General features: G+C 56.6%; 1 protein-coding gene across 4 annotated transcripts in view; it reads right to left on the reverse strand.

Annotated features, from left to right (window-relative positions):
- PLA2G6 (phospholipase A2 group VI) overlaps positions 1 to 17082 on the reverse strand; it is a 58849-nt gene that overhangs the window by 3969 nt on the left and 37798 nt on the right. For 3 of the 4 annotated variants that reach the window (XM_037067857.1, XM_037067858.1, XM_037067856.1), the window contains exons 6-12: positions 14846 to 14942; positions 13558 to 13740; positions 9945 to 10053; positions 8493 to 8663; positions 6605 to 6683; positions 5556 to 5719; positions 5165 to 5315 (exon numbers count right to left, since the gene is read on the reverse strand). In XM_037067857.1, coding sequence (XP_036923752.1) covers positions 5165 to 5315; positions 5556 to 5719; positions 6605 to 6683; positions 8493 to 8663; positions 9945 to 10053; positions 13558 to 13740; positions 14846 to 14942 — 954 coding nt within the window. The remainder of the gene's footprint in view (positions 1 to 5164; positions 5316 to 5555; positions 5720 to 6604; positions 6684 to 8492; positions 8664 to 9944; positions 10054 to 13557; positions 13741 to 14845; positions 14943 to 17082) is intronic. The other variant, XM_037067859.1, reaches the window with a different exon arrangement.

Raw genomic sequence — 17082 nt, forward strand, 5'->3', positions numbered from 1 at the left:
TTTGAAAAATCTACTTAAAAGCGTAGACCTGACGAGATGGAACGGAACACTGGGGGACTTCTGAGGATAAGCAGGAGCCCAGAGAGGTAAGCGGGGCACAGACACAGCTCTGAACTGACGGCAGACACCAACTCAGTCGATGTAACCATCAGTTTGATGGCCATACAGGGCCAGAGGGACAAAGTGGAACCCCAGCGCCCACTGAAGGCTGGGGGTCTAGTGAGAGACCCTCCCTATATTAGGTTGGGACCTCAAAGGGCTGCACTCTTGGACAAGGTGGACCAGAAACAAACCTGCCCCGTCCCACCCCGACAGGGTGTAAGGGGAGTTACCCTGGCACTGGACAAAGAAAGGAAAAAACACTCCGTGAAAAGGAATAGCCACAACTCACTCTCCTTCCGATTTGCATCGCCAGGGTAAGTCTCAAAACCTTCTTGTCAAGAATTCTGTGAGAGTGGCCCTAGGTGGGCGTGTACCTAGGGACCTTAAAGAGACAGCACAAGACACCCTGAGGGCAGCTGCTCTCACTCCAGCCTCACAGGGTCCGCACACATTCTTCTTTAACACGAAGGGGCACCATACAGTTAAAAAGTGCAGGGGGGTGAGGCCACCACGAAATAAGACACCATGAATAAGGACCGGCAAACACCAACATAAACAGTAAAATATACCTATGTAGAGTGCAGACATTTGAATCCTCAAAGAATATAAAACAGTTATTCTTACAGCGCTCAAAGGCATCATGGACAAGCTTGATATAACATCTTCAGGGAAAAGAAAGCTATATGTAGTGACCTAGAATATTTGAAGAACCACAGAGTACTTCTAGAAATTAAACAACAAACCAACAGGGGAAAAAACCAACACCTCAGTGGCTATGGGAAATAGAAATTCTAACAAAGCTGTAGAGAGACTTTGTGAACTGAAAAATGGGTGAGTAGAAATTGCCCACAACTCCACACAAAGACGCAAAACGACAGAAGGCAGAGCACAGCTGAGAGACACGAAGGAGGGATGAGCTCCAACTGCGTCTGGCGGGAGCTCCAGAGGAGCAGGGAGGAGGAACTGTGCAGGGGCGACCAGGCTCCCCGTGCTGGGGACAGATGCCGGTCCGAGGACGGCAGAGACCGACAATCCCCGTGCAGGGTGCACAGGAGGGAATCCACGTCGGGGTATGTCATGATACGACCAACCGCAGAGCACGAGACAGAGAAACACGTCATGGCGTCCAGAGAAAACAGGCCGACAGCCTCCAAAAGAGCAACAGTCAGAGCAGAGCTGACTTTTCACGTGCAACGGTGGACGTGGAAAGGACACAGGATGGATGCTACTGTGCCCACTCCACAAGAAAATCACCAACCTAGAGCTCTGTGCCCGGCTAGAATGAGACTGCAATAAAACTAGTTTCAACTGAAGAGAGTGAAATAAACCCATTTTCCACTAATTCTGCTAGCGAGGGACGCAGCACCAGCAGACCCTGTCCACGGGGAAGTCCCACACAGGAAGGTGCTTTAGGCAGAAGGAACATGGCCACAGATGGGGCCTGAGAGGCAGGAAAGAGTGTAGAGCACAGAAGTGATACACACGTATGCATGCACACACACGCCCAGTGCTGTGCCAGAGCCAGCTCATACTGGCTTGTGGGAACCTGCTGCTAAATCTCGAAGTGGGTGCTAAACTGTTGGAGCCTTGAGATCGGCCACAGTGGGAGTGTCTATGCCACTGGAATCGGCAAAGCCTATACAGACCAACCAGGGCTTCCCCCAGAGACCTGGTTCACCAGCACACCGCTCAGTCGAGCCTAAAGAAACATCAACTTCAAAAACAATAATATCACATAAGATTTTTTTAAAACATGGTAGATTTAAAATATGGAAACTGAATTATAGATAAGGAAAGGTACATGGAACTAATGAAATCAAGCTCAGTCACGAACATGGACACAAAATCCTAAGCAAAATACGAGCAAACTGAACCGATCAGAATTCTGCCTGTAAAAGGCACCGGGACTCGGACAGGCACTTGTACACACAGCCGTGTGCCGTGCCCAGCAGGGTCATTCTCGACCGTGAACAGGTGGAAAGACCCACACGTCTGCCAAGAGATGAATGGACAGGTCGTATATTGCCCACGGGAAGGTATCAGCCTTTAAAAGAAGGGGATTCTGACACACGCCACCACGTGGGCGAGCCTCGAGGGCACTATGCTGAGGACCCTGGGCACCACGCCTGCCACAAGGAGACGAACACCGTATGACCCCACTTGCAGGAGGCGCTTAGAGCAGTCACACTGAGGGAGACACAGAGTTGCAAGGCAGGGGCTGGCTGAGAGGGGATGGGGATGTTTAAAGGGAACAGAGTTTCCTTTTTGCAGGATGACAAATGTCACCAGGTTAGTGTCACAACAGTGAGAAGATACTGAACACTATGAACTGCACACTTACAATAATTAAGATGGTACATTTTATGTGCATTTTCGACTTAAAATTCTAAAATAAATGAAAATGGTACTTGTAAATACCAGCTAGTTAGAAAATGAAATGTTTTTAAGTGTATAATTTACAATAGCACAAAACAAAACACACACAGTGCCTTGAGCAAAGGAGACAGACGTGTAAGGCCCCTTGGGTAAAACTGTGGGACGGCAGTGCTAAGACGCTGGGCTCCAGCGGAGCGTCTCGCCCTGACCTGCACTCGGGAGGCTCCGTGTTTTCAGATGCTGGTTCTCCCCAGACAAGCTGCAGCCTCGGCACCAGATCTCCCGGAAACAGAGCCCCATCCAAATCCCACCAGGCCTTGATCTTCTGTAGAACCTGACTACTTCATCCCACCACTTACATGGTCGCACACACAACAACAACTAACCTTGATACAGACTCGCATGTACCAAGGGCTTTATAGACATTAACTTGTTCACTCCACATGCAAACCCCAGGAGACAGGTTTCCTTTTTCTAGAAGGGGAGACTTCAGGGTGTGGGCCCTTAACCACTCCTCCACAGGGCCTTGGAGAAGAGCTATGATCCTCTGGAAGGTGAAGGTCAAGGTGGGAGGTCCTGCTGCCCGGGGTGTCAGGACGTGGTGTCACGCAGTAGAATCGGGGCTCCTTAGTCTATGTACAGACATCCAGCCAGAAAGAGACCGGAGTGAGGACCCCTGCCCGCCCCAAGAAGATGGGCTGGGAGACTGGTGTCCACATGGGAAACATGAAGCCAGTCTCCCCGACCACAAAGAGCAGTTCCAGGTTCAAGGAAGGCCGGAACGCGCACGGCAGGTGTAGAGAGCTTTCTGACCTGATGCCCGAGACTGGCTTCCTGCCTTTGGTTAAGGAAGGGATCTTAAACGTGACATAAAAGGAACAAACTATACAAAGGAAAACATTTGTAAATTCTCCAATGTTAAGAACGGCTGTTCACCAACAAAACACCTTAAAGAGAGCAAAAAGACAAGCCATGGGGCGGGAGAGAAGATTTTAAATCCATATATCCATCAAAGGACTAGTTTTCAAAAAATAAAAAAAGATCATTAAGCAGCCTGATAATCTCCAAATCACATAACCCAATTTTGCCCAAAATAGGCAAAACACTTGAACAGGAACGTTACAGAAGAGGAAATCCAAAGGGCCTTTAAACCTGTGGTATGAAAAGCTGTTCCGACCTCCCCAGTCATCAGGGACACGAACATTCAAAGCACACCGATAAGCCACCTAACACCCCCCAGGTCTGTAAAGGTGAAAATGTTAGACAATTGGCAAAAATGAGAGCAACAGAACACTGGAAAAGTGGCAAATGGAGTGAAAACAGAAACCAGCCCTTTGGAAGACAGTTGGGCAGAACCTCAGTGAGGCGGCCAATCACCCTGAGAGTCAGCAGCCCCACTCCCAGGCACGCACGTGCTCCAGGGGGACCTGTACCTGCGTGGACCAGAAAACAAGCCCCACGGGGGTCGCTGCAGCTCTGTCTGCAAGATCTCCAACCTAGAAGCTGCCTGCATGGCCATCAGAGGGATTTAGAGAAATAACTGGGCCGTCAGACGAGCAAGAAGGATGGTGAAGCAAAGCCCCACCCCCACCCAACAGCAGGGCCGGGCTCCCAAACACAGCAGGTGTCAGAGAGGGAACACACAAAACGACTCCAACTGGGCCCAGGGACAGGCCCAGGGAATCCCGCTGCACCGGCCGGGGAGCATCTGGCTACCCTCACAGGACGGCAGGGGCTGTGACGGGGGCGGGCCATGTAGTCAAGGGGCTTCTGGACCTCTGGCAGGTGGTCATGTGAGCATTTGCTTCCTACTTACTCACTGATGTGGTTTATGTCCTTTGCTAAATGTAAGTTTTATTTCACCATCAAAAAGAGAAAAAAATCTAGGATAAAATATACAAAAATGTTTTTACAACGTATTTGATTAGTAAGTCTTGGATGATATTTTCCAAATCTCCTTAAAAGACTATATATTATTCTTCAATAGGAAAAAAAGGCTTTATTATAAAAACAAACCCTCCCAAGCCCTCTAGGCCTTGCTCACACTTCACTTCTCTCACCCTCAGCCTCTGTCTCTTGCACCCACAGACAGCCAGTGATGAACACTCCCCAGTAGCCGGCTCTGGGGCAGGCGCTGTGCGAGGCGCTGGGGCTGCAGAAGAAACAGGAGTTCCCAGTCTGACGGGCAAGACGGGAAGGACAGACAATAAAGTAATTCCGGGGCAGGGGCACTACCAAGTAGGGGTGCTGGAGGCTCTTCCGGAACCTCTTTAACTGAGCCCACAGCGCCTTCCTCACACGGCTGCCGCTCTTTCAGGACACTTGTCTCCCAACCACACAGCAAGCCTTGCCGCCTGCTGCTCACATCTGCTCCGCCCCCCCTCCCCACCTTGTGCGCATGCTCGAGCACACACACGGATCCGGGGAGCCGCCATGCTCAGCACAGAAGTCCTGAATGTGCATGGGCCCCCTCTGCCCCTAGGGTAGCTGTTCCGGTGGAAATACATCCGATATGGGTGGGGGTGTTTTCCACCCGTGTTCTCCAGAAGCCCCTCGTTTCCACGGGAAGAAGCTGCTCCCCTCCCCAGCTTTAATCAGACCGGGACGGGGGGGCCTCTGCCCCAGAACAGCCAAGAGGGCACTGGGCTGGGGCCACAGCCCCAGTGACCTACCAAGCGAAACTCACTTTGGCTTCCTGACGTCCGTCATCTTGGTGTGCTCGCCAAACTCCCGCTTCAGGAACTCCTCCAGGGGCCCCGATTCGTAGGGCCGCGAGCCCCGGAACACCTCGTCCTTCATGCGGAAGTACACACCACGCATGTAGGCCATGGACTTGCCTAGCAACAAGGAGGTCGGAGGTGGGGAGAGGCACCGGCCTAAGCACAGTGGCCAGAGGCAATGACCCAGCCCGCCCCATGCAACCGCCCCCAGCAACTGCCCCCGAAGGTGGATGCCCCCTTGAGAGGCCCAGACAGCTCCATGAAGGACATATCACTTCAGTAAAGGCGAGCCAGCCCAGAAGCTGACAGGTCCTGACCCCCCCCACCCCCACCCCCCAATCCGGAGGCCACCCTCACTGTGCAGAATGGCCAGGGCCAGGATGCCTCCCGTGCTGGTCCCAGCCACCCAGTCGAACAGGTCCTTGGTGGCAATGCCCGAGGCCTTCTCGATGGCAATGAGGAGCTGGATGATGACCAGGCCTTTCACACCCCCTCCGTCCAGGCAGAGCAGGTGGTCACTGCTGTGGTGGGGACAGCAGCGGGAGGGAACAGGGCTCCATCACAGCCCAGCACTCTACCTCTGCCCTCAAGCCCCTGACCCTGGGCATCGGTGCCGAGGCAGCCATGTGAGAACACAAAACCTGTGTCTGGGGGAGCCTTCCCTGCTCCCTGCTGGGGCTGGTACCGAGGCCCGGCCAGGAGAGAGCCCGCAGCAGCAGCAGCAGCACGTGCCTGGCTTGGAAGACCTGGGCCTGTCTCCACTCTGATACTCCCTCAGTGTGACCTTGAGAAGGACTCAACCCCTGGGGGGCTCAGGTTCTGCGGTCACTAATCCCTCCCTAGGATGGCTGCTGGTGGAGGAGCGCAGGACAGTAATAAACAGAGAGCAAGCCACCTCTGTTACTAGGGGAGGGGCAGGGAGAGCTGCCAATGAGAACACGTCTGTCCCGGTGGCCGGCTACACTGGCAGCACTGGTTCTGGGCCTGGGCCTGTCCTCCAGGACGTGGCATGGGCCTCTTCTCTGTGAGCCTACCACACAGGCCTGCCTCCTGCAATGGGTCAGGGTGCACCACAGGGCTTGGGCCAGTGGCCCAGCCCACCAGCTCTGTGCAGGGAGGCAGGGTCAGGAGCAGGCCCTGATCTCTCCAGAGGATTGTGGGCCACCTCCCCGACAACCATGGCAGGGTCTCAGGGGAGGGATAGGACTGCAGCCAGCCCCATTGCGTGACCCAGCTCCTGCACAGCTGGTGACAAAGGAGCAGACCCAGGCTCTCTACAGACTCCATCCCCTGGCTGAGAACCACAAAGGACTCAGGCCGCCCCGTAGGACTGTGGACAAAGCAGAGCCCTCTGCGGACACCCAGCAGAGACCTCGAGTGTGCAGCTCCCATCCCCCCTCACATACGTGCGCTTTTCGTCCCGTGTGGAGCTCAGGATGAAGGTCGGCTTCCGGGCCCGGGAGATGTGCACAAGGTCCTGCAGCTCTGTGGACACAGGGTGGCTGGGCAGGGTGGGGCCAGGCCAGGTCCCCCTGCTGCCCCCGAGGGCTTGGGAGCAGATCTGAGGCTGTGGCCTCACCCCACTGTTGCCAGCAGGAGTTCTGCCTGCGGCCCCCAGGAAGGTCTCTTTGTCCCAGGAAGCAGCTAAGCCAGAGCCCACAGCCCCTCTGGATACACGGCTGGAACGGATGGGAGCCCACTGCTCTGGGAAGGGCCCCAGCCAGCGCTCAGATTCGCCTCAGTATCTGCCTCCCAAAGCTGCGAGGCCCAGGCACCTGAGTGTCCTGTGCTTTGCAGCTCACAGCTCGGTTTCCCACCCGCCCACCTGGTGTGGCCAATAGCACCACGGCTGCTATTCCCAATTTATAGATGAGGTTCAAAGAGGTCATGCGACTCATTCAAGGGCACAGCCAAAAGGGCTGAGTCGGGATGCACCTTGGTATTTAACTCCATGAAAGGAGGGAGGCAGCCTGACCACTCTTCAGATGCCCCTCATCCTGACCCTTCTGGAAACTTCCTCAGTGGCCTCTCAATTCAGATGCACCTGTCCACTCCATTCATGTGCCCAAGGCCCACCCTGTGCCCGAGCTGCCCTCCTAACAAGCAGCCTGGCCCCAGGTGCCTGGCCCGGCAGAGCCATGTCATCTGGTCTGATGGGCCCCCCACACCACTGTGCAAGTCTAGAAGCAGGCAGCAGGCAGCAGGCAGCAGGCAGCAGGGAGCAAGGCGGTAGGTGTCCCCTCACCAGGGCAAGTGGCCAGAGAGTGGGCAAGCTAAGCGGGAGACCCGCCAGGAGAGGCGGCGGACAGAGTGCCAGGCTGGGGCCCTACGGAAGGGGGCGTGTGCTGGCATGCGGCTGAGAGACAGGAGGAGGAGCTTGGCTACAGTGGACTCGGGGCATGGTGGGCTCTGTGGCCCCTCTAGGCCCAGGGTGTTACCCATCGGACACCGCGCCCCAGGCCCACCATCCAGCCTGGCTTGGGTGACTGAATGCCTGCAAAATTGAGAGATAAAGATGGGGGGTGGGCTCCGGGTCGGGGTGGGCAGGCAGAGGAGAGAGGTGGAGCTGGGAGGACTGACTGGCTGCTGGCCCTGCCTGTGCTGCACTCCAGGCCTGGCTGGGCTGTCCTGGGTCGGGGTGCTGGTGTCTGCTTCGCCAGCAGCAGGAAAAAAAAAGAGACTGGCTTGCCAACCATGGGTTTCTGACTACCCTGATCGGAGACCCCACTCTTAGACAGTTGAGGGCCTGGGGTGGACTGCCCACAGGAGACCCAGAGTCTCCTTGGGGCCGTCTCCACGGAGCCCAGGACGCCTGGGGGCTGATGCTGGCTGCCTTTCACGATCAAAAGCACGTAAGTCACTGAGCTGAACAGGCCAGCGTGGGAGCACTCGGCTTCAGGCCTGACAGGGACTCAGCAGCGCTGCAGAAACACTCGCAGAAGCCAGAGGGCCGGGGGGCTCTGGCACTCCGCAGGACTCCTTCCTGCCTGCCCTGAACTCCCAGGGGACACAGAGAGCCATGACGGCGCTCACCTCATGGGTGCCAGGGCACACCCAGACCTGAGACCTGTGTCCAGGGCGTCCTCTCAGGGGAAATGCATTGTGGGGCGTGGGCCAGGGAACCCACTGGCCTCCGGGCTCCACGCACTGCTAGCTGCCTCCAGAGGCTAACGAGCCTTGCCCACCCTCCCTCCCTGCTTGTTTCAAAGGCTGCCACACTGAGGCCCTGTTCTCTCAGGAGCTCTGATCTGGGGGCCTGGGAAGCAGGGAACACGGGGCAGGGGGAGGGCCTACCTAGGTTGTTTAAGCTGATTGGTGGTGGCAGGGGCTGAGATCTCTCCAGGGAGCAGGAGGAATGCTGTGCTGCTGGGGAGCCCGGCTCCGAGGGGGTCCCTGGGAGGAGTGGCAAGTGGTGGCTGGCCCCTATGGCTCTCAGCAGCGTTAAGAGTGCCCTCCTGGTGACCACTGATGACAGTGAGGGGAGGAGGAGATGGCACAGGATCAGAAGTGGTGTCATCCGGGGAGGGAAGGGGGTCCTCCCTTCCACGCACAGCCCGTCTCCCATCTGCCAGGCTGCCCGGGCATGCAGATGCGCAGAGGGGCCAGGCGCCCGACCTCCCCCGGCAGGGTGTGCAGGCTCCAGTCGGCTCCATCCAAAGCAGCTTCCTGGGGCCAGGGAAGGTGCTGGGGCTCGGCTATGGAAAACAAGGAGCGGCCGGTGCTGCCCCGCCTGACTGTTCTGGGAACTCCCTCTGTCCCTTTGACTCCGGTGGAGAGGGCAAGACTCCCACCTCCACACACAGCAGTTCTCCAAAGTGCCGAAGGGACAGTCTCCTGCAGAGCTCAAAAGGGACTAGCCGGCCAGCCAGCAGGGATTTACCCCCATCTGACAAATAGGATGACAGAAAAGGATGCCACGAGAAACAGTGTGCCCATGCACGCATGCATGCTGGCACACACTGGTGGGCGCACACCCACAGCAAACTCCACAGCTCCCTGAAACCCTCCAGGGGTTCCAGGCTGAAGGTGAGGAGAATNAAGGGACAGTCTCCTGCAGAGCTCAAAAGGGACTAGCCGGCCAGCCAGCAGGGATTTACCCCCATCTGACAAATAGGATGACAGAAAAGGATGCCACGAGAAACAGTGTGCCCATGCACGCATGCATGCTGGCACACACTGGTGGGCGCACACCCACAGCAAACTCCACAGCTCCCTGAAACCCTCCAGGGGTTCCAGGCTGAGGGCGAGGAGAATCTGTTTTTTCTAGCCCAAAGCCAAGGTCTCACTAAGTGAGCATGGGGTGCATGCAGCCTGCCTGTGGGTACGGGGCATGCACACACACTAGAGTGGTGTAATGCATGCAGCCTGTCTGTGAGCATGGGGCACGCACACACAATAATGTAGGGTTGTATCAGTGGATTTCCCAAGGCTTAGGATGAAGGCTGTGGCCCCTCTCTGTCCTGCTCCCTGAACCCTGGCATGCTGGGGTGGGATGGGCCGCACAGGAGAGGATACTGGCTGAGCAAGCCCCATGGTGGGCTCCATCTCTTGGCTGATCAGGGCTCTAGGTCTTGGGAAAAGGAAGCTTCCAGTCTCAGCCTCCCAGGGCTTCCTAGAGACCCCGGACAGGAAGTCAGGGGGCTGGGTGCAAACAAGATTCTGGCACCCGAGAGTGGGGGACCCCCTCCCCAGCCCGGCTCCCCACCATCTCTGCCCAATGCTGGATCCAGAGAAGTGAGCACATACGTTTGCTGATCTTGGAGGCTATGAAGGCAGGAGTCTCCCCAGAGTCATTTGGGGTGTCCACCTCTGCCCCGAACACAATGAGGGCCTTGACCATCTCCACGTTGTCTTTCTGTTGGGGATGGAGTGGGGGATGGGGAATACTCGACAGCTCAGGAAAACAAAGAGGAAAGGGACCCTATCCACCAATTCAACGGGCCTCTCACTGGTCCTCAGCACAGGAAAGGACACTGTGACCTTTGACCCCTGACCCTACTGATCTGATGTTCCGAAGTCAACACTCTGAAGGCTGGTGCCCTGACAAGCAGGCTTAGTGTCCCCAAGCAAGGGTCTCGGGAACGCAGGCAGAAACCGGCAGTCCCTCACCCAGTTTCTGGCCTCACCAGCTCCTCCTCACAGGAAGCAACACAGCTATGACCCCCGACCCAGGAACCATGGGGACACTGAAGGGTCAGCTGCTGATTGCAAGGACAGGGAAGGCTGTCTGCCCGTGTGGTCCAGGGCGCCAGTCCCAAGGGGGTGCCCCAGTGCCCGTCCTCCCTGACGCAGCCTCCAAGGGCAGCCTCCCCGCCCACAGCACTGTGTGGTTACCACCTGGGGGCTGGGCAGTGGTGGGGGGAGGGCACAGCTTGGTGTCCCAGAGTGAGCCCTAAGACCAGCAGCAAGGAGGCCAGAGCTCTGGTCTTATTACCTCCTGCTTCTCAGGGCCGCCTTTCCCTGTCTCGAGGGTGGAGGTATGTCCAGAAGGCAGTTGTTCCAACAGTGGCCCACGCACCATCGGATTCACATGGGCACAGGTAAACGTGTGTTTCAAACACCAGTGATGTGGCTCTTTACAAGCTACCTTTCCTTTGTGGGACTGGTTGGGCCACGCAACAGTAGTGACATAACATTCCCTTCAAAATAAATTTAAGTCGAGCCGACGCACAGAAACAGTAAAGCACCCCATTGTAAAAGAGGTTCGGGAGTGTGCCGCAGCCCGAGATGGCACTGCAGGGGCCTGGACAGAGGGAAACGGTGAAGCCCGCCGGCCGTTCTCAATCAAACTGAGATCTGCGGGCCCCTGTGGCTATGGGAGACCCTCTTCAAAGGTTCGGGAAGTTAAGCCCAGTCTCATGGGAAGTACAAGGTCTCTGCCCTTGTGCCGTGCCGACCCTCGCACCAACGGTGCAAAGGCACGGTGGGCAAAACGGTGCCCCAGCACGCAGCAAGGCTGCGGCACCAAGCTGGCAGTGGTCATGGCTTTCTTCTCTGCTGGAGCACTCACGGTCAAAAAATGTTAACTAACCAGCCTGCTCCTCCCCAGAACGCCCTGCTGCAACAGCAAGGGTCGCTCTGTCAGGCTGTGACCCTGAGTTCACCGTCCTGCGGCAGAGTGCGGAGTGGGCAAGACCTTCCTGTGGCCCGCCGACACGGGACGGGCCTGGGTAGGGAAAGCGCCTCCGCGCCTGTGAGCCAAGAGCCGAACTAGTGGCTTGTTCACCAGATACGTGTTTTCCTGAGAGGAATGACGGACAGGCCAATGGGCCAACTATGATGGTTCAGCCTTGGGGATGCGGGGGAGGCAGGGGGGATACTTTCTCAAAAACGAAGGTGGCGAGCCTGTCACTTCAAGGAAAACCCCTGGCAGTATTTGGTGCCGATGGTAAAACGTGAGCTTCCGAACAAATACCAGCCTTCCAGAGAACCCGTGTGCGCCATGACGCGCTCCACAGCGCCCTGCAGCTTACAGCCTTTCTGATGCGCTTGACGGGGGCATCTACAAACGGGGGTTTGCATCAGGAAAGGGGCTGATGTGTTTGGAAGCTACACACACTCAGGGAACCGCTATTTTCCAGGGAGGACACGGACCGTGCATGGGTCAAATGCCCATGTGACAGGCAAGAGGTGCCTGCGGATGTGAGTGAGAAGTGTGGGTAGACGGCCTCGGGGTGCCCGCTGCACCCAACCTGCCAGCAGCTACCCCGTCGAGTTCTGGTGCGCTATCAAAACACCCACAAGAATCTGAAAAGGTACAGCTACGTATCTTTTCCAACCACATTTCTCTGTGAGGCCAGATTTCCTTCCTATTCTTCAACACCCCCGATGACACACTGCGGCAGTAAATGCGGAAGATGGGAGGGTCCGTGCCTTCTCTAAAGCCGGGCATTAGAAAGACACAAAAAAGTAAAACAATGCCATCTTTTCTCGGTCAGTTATTTTTGTTTAGGGAAAAAAAGGTGTTTTGAGGCCCTGGCTGGTGTAGCTCAGTGGATGGAGCACAGGCCTGCGAACCAAAGCATCACCGGTTTGATTCCCAGTCAGGGCACACGCCTGGGTTGCAGGCCAGGTCCCCAGTAGGGGGTGTGCTATAGGCAACCACACATTGATGCTTCGCTCCCTCTCTTTCTCCCTCCCTTCCCCATCTCTCTAAAATAAATAAATAAAATCCTTTTTTTTTAAAAAAGGTGTTTTCCATAAATATACTACTTACTGTATTTTTCAGACTATAAGAGGCACCTTTTTACATTTTTTGCTTGAACATTTCTTTCTCTATTTTCCTCCTCCAAAACCTAGGTGTACCTTATGGTGCAGACCCCAGATGCACCTAGGTTTTAGAGGAGGAAAATAGGGGGAAGTTTTGAAGCAAAAAATATGGTAAAAAAGTGTGTCTTATAATCTGAAAAATACAGTATGTTAGTACGTGATGGGCAAATTATGGTCATAATGAATCTTTTCATTATTAGTTTCAAAAGCCTCATAATTAATGTGTCTTTTGGAAACCTCTCACTTTTAATTTCTAATATGAAAAATATAGACAGCCGAAATCCATATAAAAAGGTCTTTGGGGTCCTGAGTAATTTTTAAGAGCACAAGGGGCCCAATAGACCAAGATGCTGGCTGACCCGGATGGGTCCAAGGGACCGTTCAGCACCAAAAGGGCCATGGTTTCACTCCCAGTTTCAGCCTCGCGAGCACGCCGCCCCACAACCACTACCTTTGGCGTAAAATAGGATGTCTTTGAATTTGTCCTAAATGGACTTGCTTTAGAGTCCTGGGGTCTCTCCTGTTCTGTCCCTCCAAGATTCATGACACGGGCCCCTGAGCGCTGGCACCACTGTCGTTACGCGCACACCCACAGACACGCGTTTGTGACACAGCACAAATGTCCTGTCCCTGCACGCAGAACGGTCACCCTGCAGTGTTGGACCAGGGTTCACGGGCGGGAACCCTGCTCTGTGACAACCCAATGCCCACCAAGGGCCACCCAGGCGTGGACGCCAGCCCCGCCCTCCGGGAGTTGAGAGGGCGCTGCTCCCTGAGGACAAAGGGGAGGAGGACGGCCTGCAGGGTGCTTGCTCCCCGCCGGCCTGCATGTGTCACTCAGGCGTCCCTCCTGGCTACCAAGGGTCTGCCACTGACTCCTCTCAACCACTCTGCCAGGCGGGTGCTGACACCTCCGTGCCCCAGAGGAGGCACCAAGGCCGACAGAGGTGACACGAGTGCCCGAGGCCACAGTCAGTGCCAGAGCCGGGCCTTCCCCTCTCATATCTCGAGTCTTGTTGGCAGGCACGAAGGGAGGGGCACCAGGGCACCAGGGAGGAGACACACCGACGTCCCCACCACGCGGACTCACCGACACGGCCAGGTGCAGCGGCGTGTTGCCGTGCTCTCCGCGGGCATCAGCGTGGGCCCCATGGGTCAGCAACACCATGACGCAGTCAAAGCGGCCGCGCATCACGGCCACGTGCAGAGCCGTGTTGCCTGCAGAGCTGGTGCTGTGCACGTCGCCACCTCGTTTCAGCAGCAGGCGGGCCATCTGTGGGGGACAGGGTCCCGGCTCAGGTCAGCAAGGCACTCCTGCGGCCCCTGGGCACACAGGGCACTGACACGTCCTCCCTCAGAGGGAAAGCTCCAGCAATGGAAGGGGGCCCAGACGGCAGGCCCCAGTCCTGTGGGTGGCTCTGGGCCTCCCACACCATCAGCACCCAGGACTAGCCCGAAGATGTGCCGACTGCTTTAAGGGGATTCCGAGGCCTTCTCTGGGGCTCACAGGGTCCATGCCTCCCTGCTGAAGTCCCCCTGAGCCCTGCCCCAGAACAGCCCCACTCCTTGTCACCTCCTCTGGGACCCTACAAAGGTAGGGGTCGGCCTGGGGACGTGGCAACACACATTCCTGCCCCACAGCAGCCCCAAGGAAGGGAGCCTGGATGTCGGAGCCTGGGAGGCTTGAGCGGCGCTGCTTCCTCCCAGCCGTCTGAGCTTGGGCGGGTCACTGCACCCTTTGCAGCTCAGTTTTCTCTGCTGTGAAATGGGAATGCAGGTCCCTCCCTCACCGAGGTGGTGATAACGAGTGACAAAACACACAGAAAATGGCCTGCCTCGGTGGCTGGCTCCTGGCATGAAGACGGTACCCTGCTGGGGCTGTCACCTCTGCCTCCTGGCCCATTACGGGCAGGGGCAGGCCGTGCCCTCCGGGGCCATCTGAGCCGTGGTCCGGAGATGAGAGACCAGAGCCCTCCATCGTCCCAGGGGGATGGAGCGGGGCTCGGGAGGAGGCCTCAGAGGAGCTCCCGCTGGAGCCAGCAGCAGCATCGCCATCAACCGCCACCTCCGTGTGTGAGGCACTTGACGATTTATGAAGAATGTCCTCCCGCACTACCCTGCTGACCCCACACCTCCAGAGGCAGGACACTGGGCACCCAGTTCACACAGGAGAAAACCACAGGGGGACACTGTCACTTCACCAGTGAGCAATGCCAGGGTGTCATCTCTCCTTGGGCTTGTCTGCCGGGGGTCTGCTGTGAGAGCGACCCCCAAGTGCCAGCCTCAGGGTCCCCTCGGGAACCTCCTTCCTCAGGCGGCTGAGAACAAAGGGCAGAGGGACCTGCCCCCTGCCCCCCACTGCCCTGGACTCCACCTACCTCTGCGTTCTTGGCCCAGTGGAGCGGGCTGGCCCCATAGCGTGGGTCTTTGCTGTGGACCTGGCTGCTGTCCATGTTGATGATCATTTCCGCACACCTGGGGAGAGAGGCGCCTTAGGTAGTGAGGAAGGCCGGAGGCAGCCTGGAGCCGGGAGAGGTCATGACTAAGGGCTTAATCCACTGGTTAAGGAGAGTTTCTGCAAATAAAGTTGCAATGAAACCAACAGCGTGAATACTGTGGTATGTCTAGGGTATCATGAGCCTCTCAGGGCACAGCTCAAGCCCCTTCCTCCAGGAAGCCTTCCCTGATGACTCCAATCAGCAATGATCACTCTCACTGGCGCTGATTTTAGAATCCAACGGACTTGATGTCAAGCCCCAGCTTTCTCACTGGTGACCTCTGGAAAGTGACCTAGTCCAGCTGCAGCAAGGAGACTGTCCTAAGAGGACTGGGTGGGAATTAAAGGAGACCGGGTATTTCAGCGCCTGGTTCTGGGTCTGGCCCTCCATGCCCCAGCCCCCCGAAAGCACTGCTTACTGCGGCACGACTCACAGCAGCCAAAGGGTGGAAGCAACCCAAGCGCCCACTGACAGATGGCTGGGAAAGCAGAATGTGGCGCGGCCAACAGGGCATTGTTTTGCCTCCAAAAGGGAGTGAATTCCGACCCACGCTCCGACACTACTGGATCTTGAAGACATCACACTAAGCGAAACCAGAGTCGAGGAGGGTCAGCAGACAGCAGATGGGAGCTGGGACAGAAGCGTCCTTGGCGACGCCAATGCCCATGATTTTGAGTTCAGCTGTGCTGGCTGCCACACGGAGGCGGGGGCAGGGATGGCCCTGCCTGGCCCTGAGGAGCACGGCTGTGTGCGCAGCAGTAGGGCACGACCTGCGTCATCCTGCAAGGATGCTCTCTGATCTGAGCCAGCCCACAGGGAGGCCTGGGTGGTGCAGGGAGGGGGCCTGGCTGCGGGCATCTGAAGAGAGGCAACCTGCAAAACACCAGGGTCCTGGAAGGGACATGGACAGCACAGGTGATTGGGACCACAGGGCAGCTGAAGCTGAGCAGGAGCAGGGCCACCATGCCAGCTGTGGAGGAGAGCATGGCCAGCATTGTGTCCACTCGGATCGTGTTCTGCCACCAGAGAACCTGATTGCTGGGGGCGAGAGCGCTGGTACTGTCCCCAGCCAGTCGGTCAAGTCTTTCTTAAAATCCCAGCTCATCCTGGCTGTGAGAGAGCAGAGAGGAGAGTTCATCCACACTTTGACCAGACTTTCAAGGGGAGAGCAATGCTCCAGGGTCCAGCCAGGACCCTAGAGGAAGGACAAAATCTAAGGGAGGGCAAGTGCCCACGCCCAACCTGAGCGTGGCCTCTCCGTGTGCTCAGCACCGGGAAGGTCCGGTGACTTCCCGGTGGCCCGTCCCAGAGCTGTTCTCTCCATCTCCGTGAGGCCAGCACTTAGCACAGGGCCTGGGACTGAAGGGCTGACTGGCCCATTCATTCATCCATTCATTCATTCATTCATTCTAGGTACTGTACCTGCTAGATAATACATTTTTAAATTTTTTAAAAGATTTTTAAATTTATTTATCTTTAGAGGGGAAGGGAAGGAGAGAGGGAGAGAAACATCAATGAATGGTTGCCTCTCGTTCGTCCCCTGCTGGGAACTGGCTTGCAACCCAGGCATGTGCCCTGGCTGGGAATTGAACCATGATTGTGTGGTTCGCAGGCCCGCGCTCAATCCACTGAGCTACACCAGCCAGGGCCTGCTAAATAATATTTTGATAGTTACCTCTTCTATCCACTCCCCCATATCCATCACACACACACACTCATACATACACACCACATGGAAAAGAATTTTCCTGAGATGAGGGTTTCCCAGGTGTGGGAGAAGGGAAGAAACAAGAGAGGGTTCTGGGGCTCCCTAAGACATGGGCCTGGGATCTGTGTCCCCAAGTGCCACCAACCAGGAAGGACAAATTCACCCAGACAGATGGGGGCCCTGAGCCCCTCGGACAACCATTCCTGGGCTTTGAGTCACCCAAAGAGTCTGTGAGCACCACAGCACAACAGGGTTCAGATCAGGCTGGCGGGCTTGGTGGGAAGAGGACCCAGGTCGGTGGGTCTGTCTGAGTCCTGGGGTTGTGTGAGACCGCCACCTGGGAAGCCGGAAATGGGGGCTGCAGGGAAGGTTAAGATGGTTCTTCTCCGGCTTGGGAGAGGCAGGCTTA

Source organism: Sturnira hondurensis, unplaced genomic scaffold (genome assembly GCF_014824575.4).
Source record: "Sturnira hondurensis isolate 20B ecotype Veracruz unplaced genomic scaffold, ASM1482457v3 Scaffold0017436, whole genome shotgun sequence".
In the NCBI taxonomy this organism is placed as follows: Eukaryota; Metazoa; Chordata; class Mammalia; order Chiroptera; family Phyllostomidae; genus Sturnira; species Sturnira hondurensis.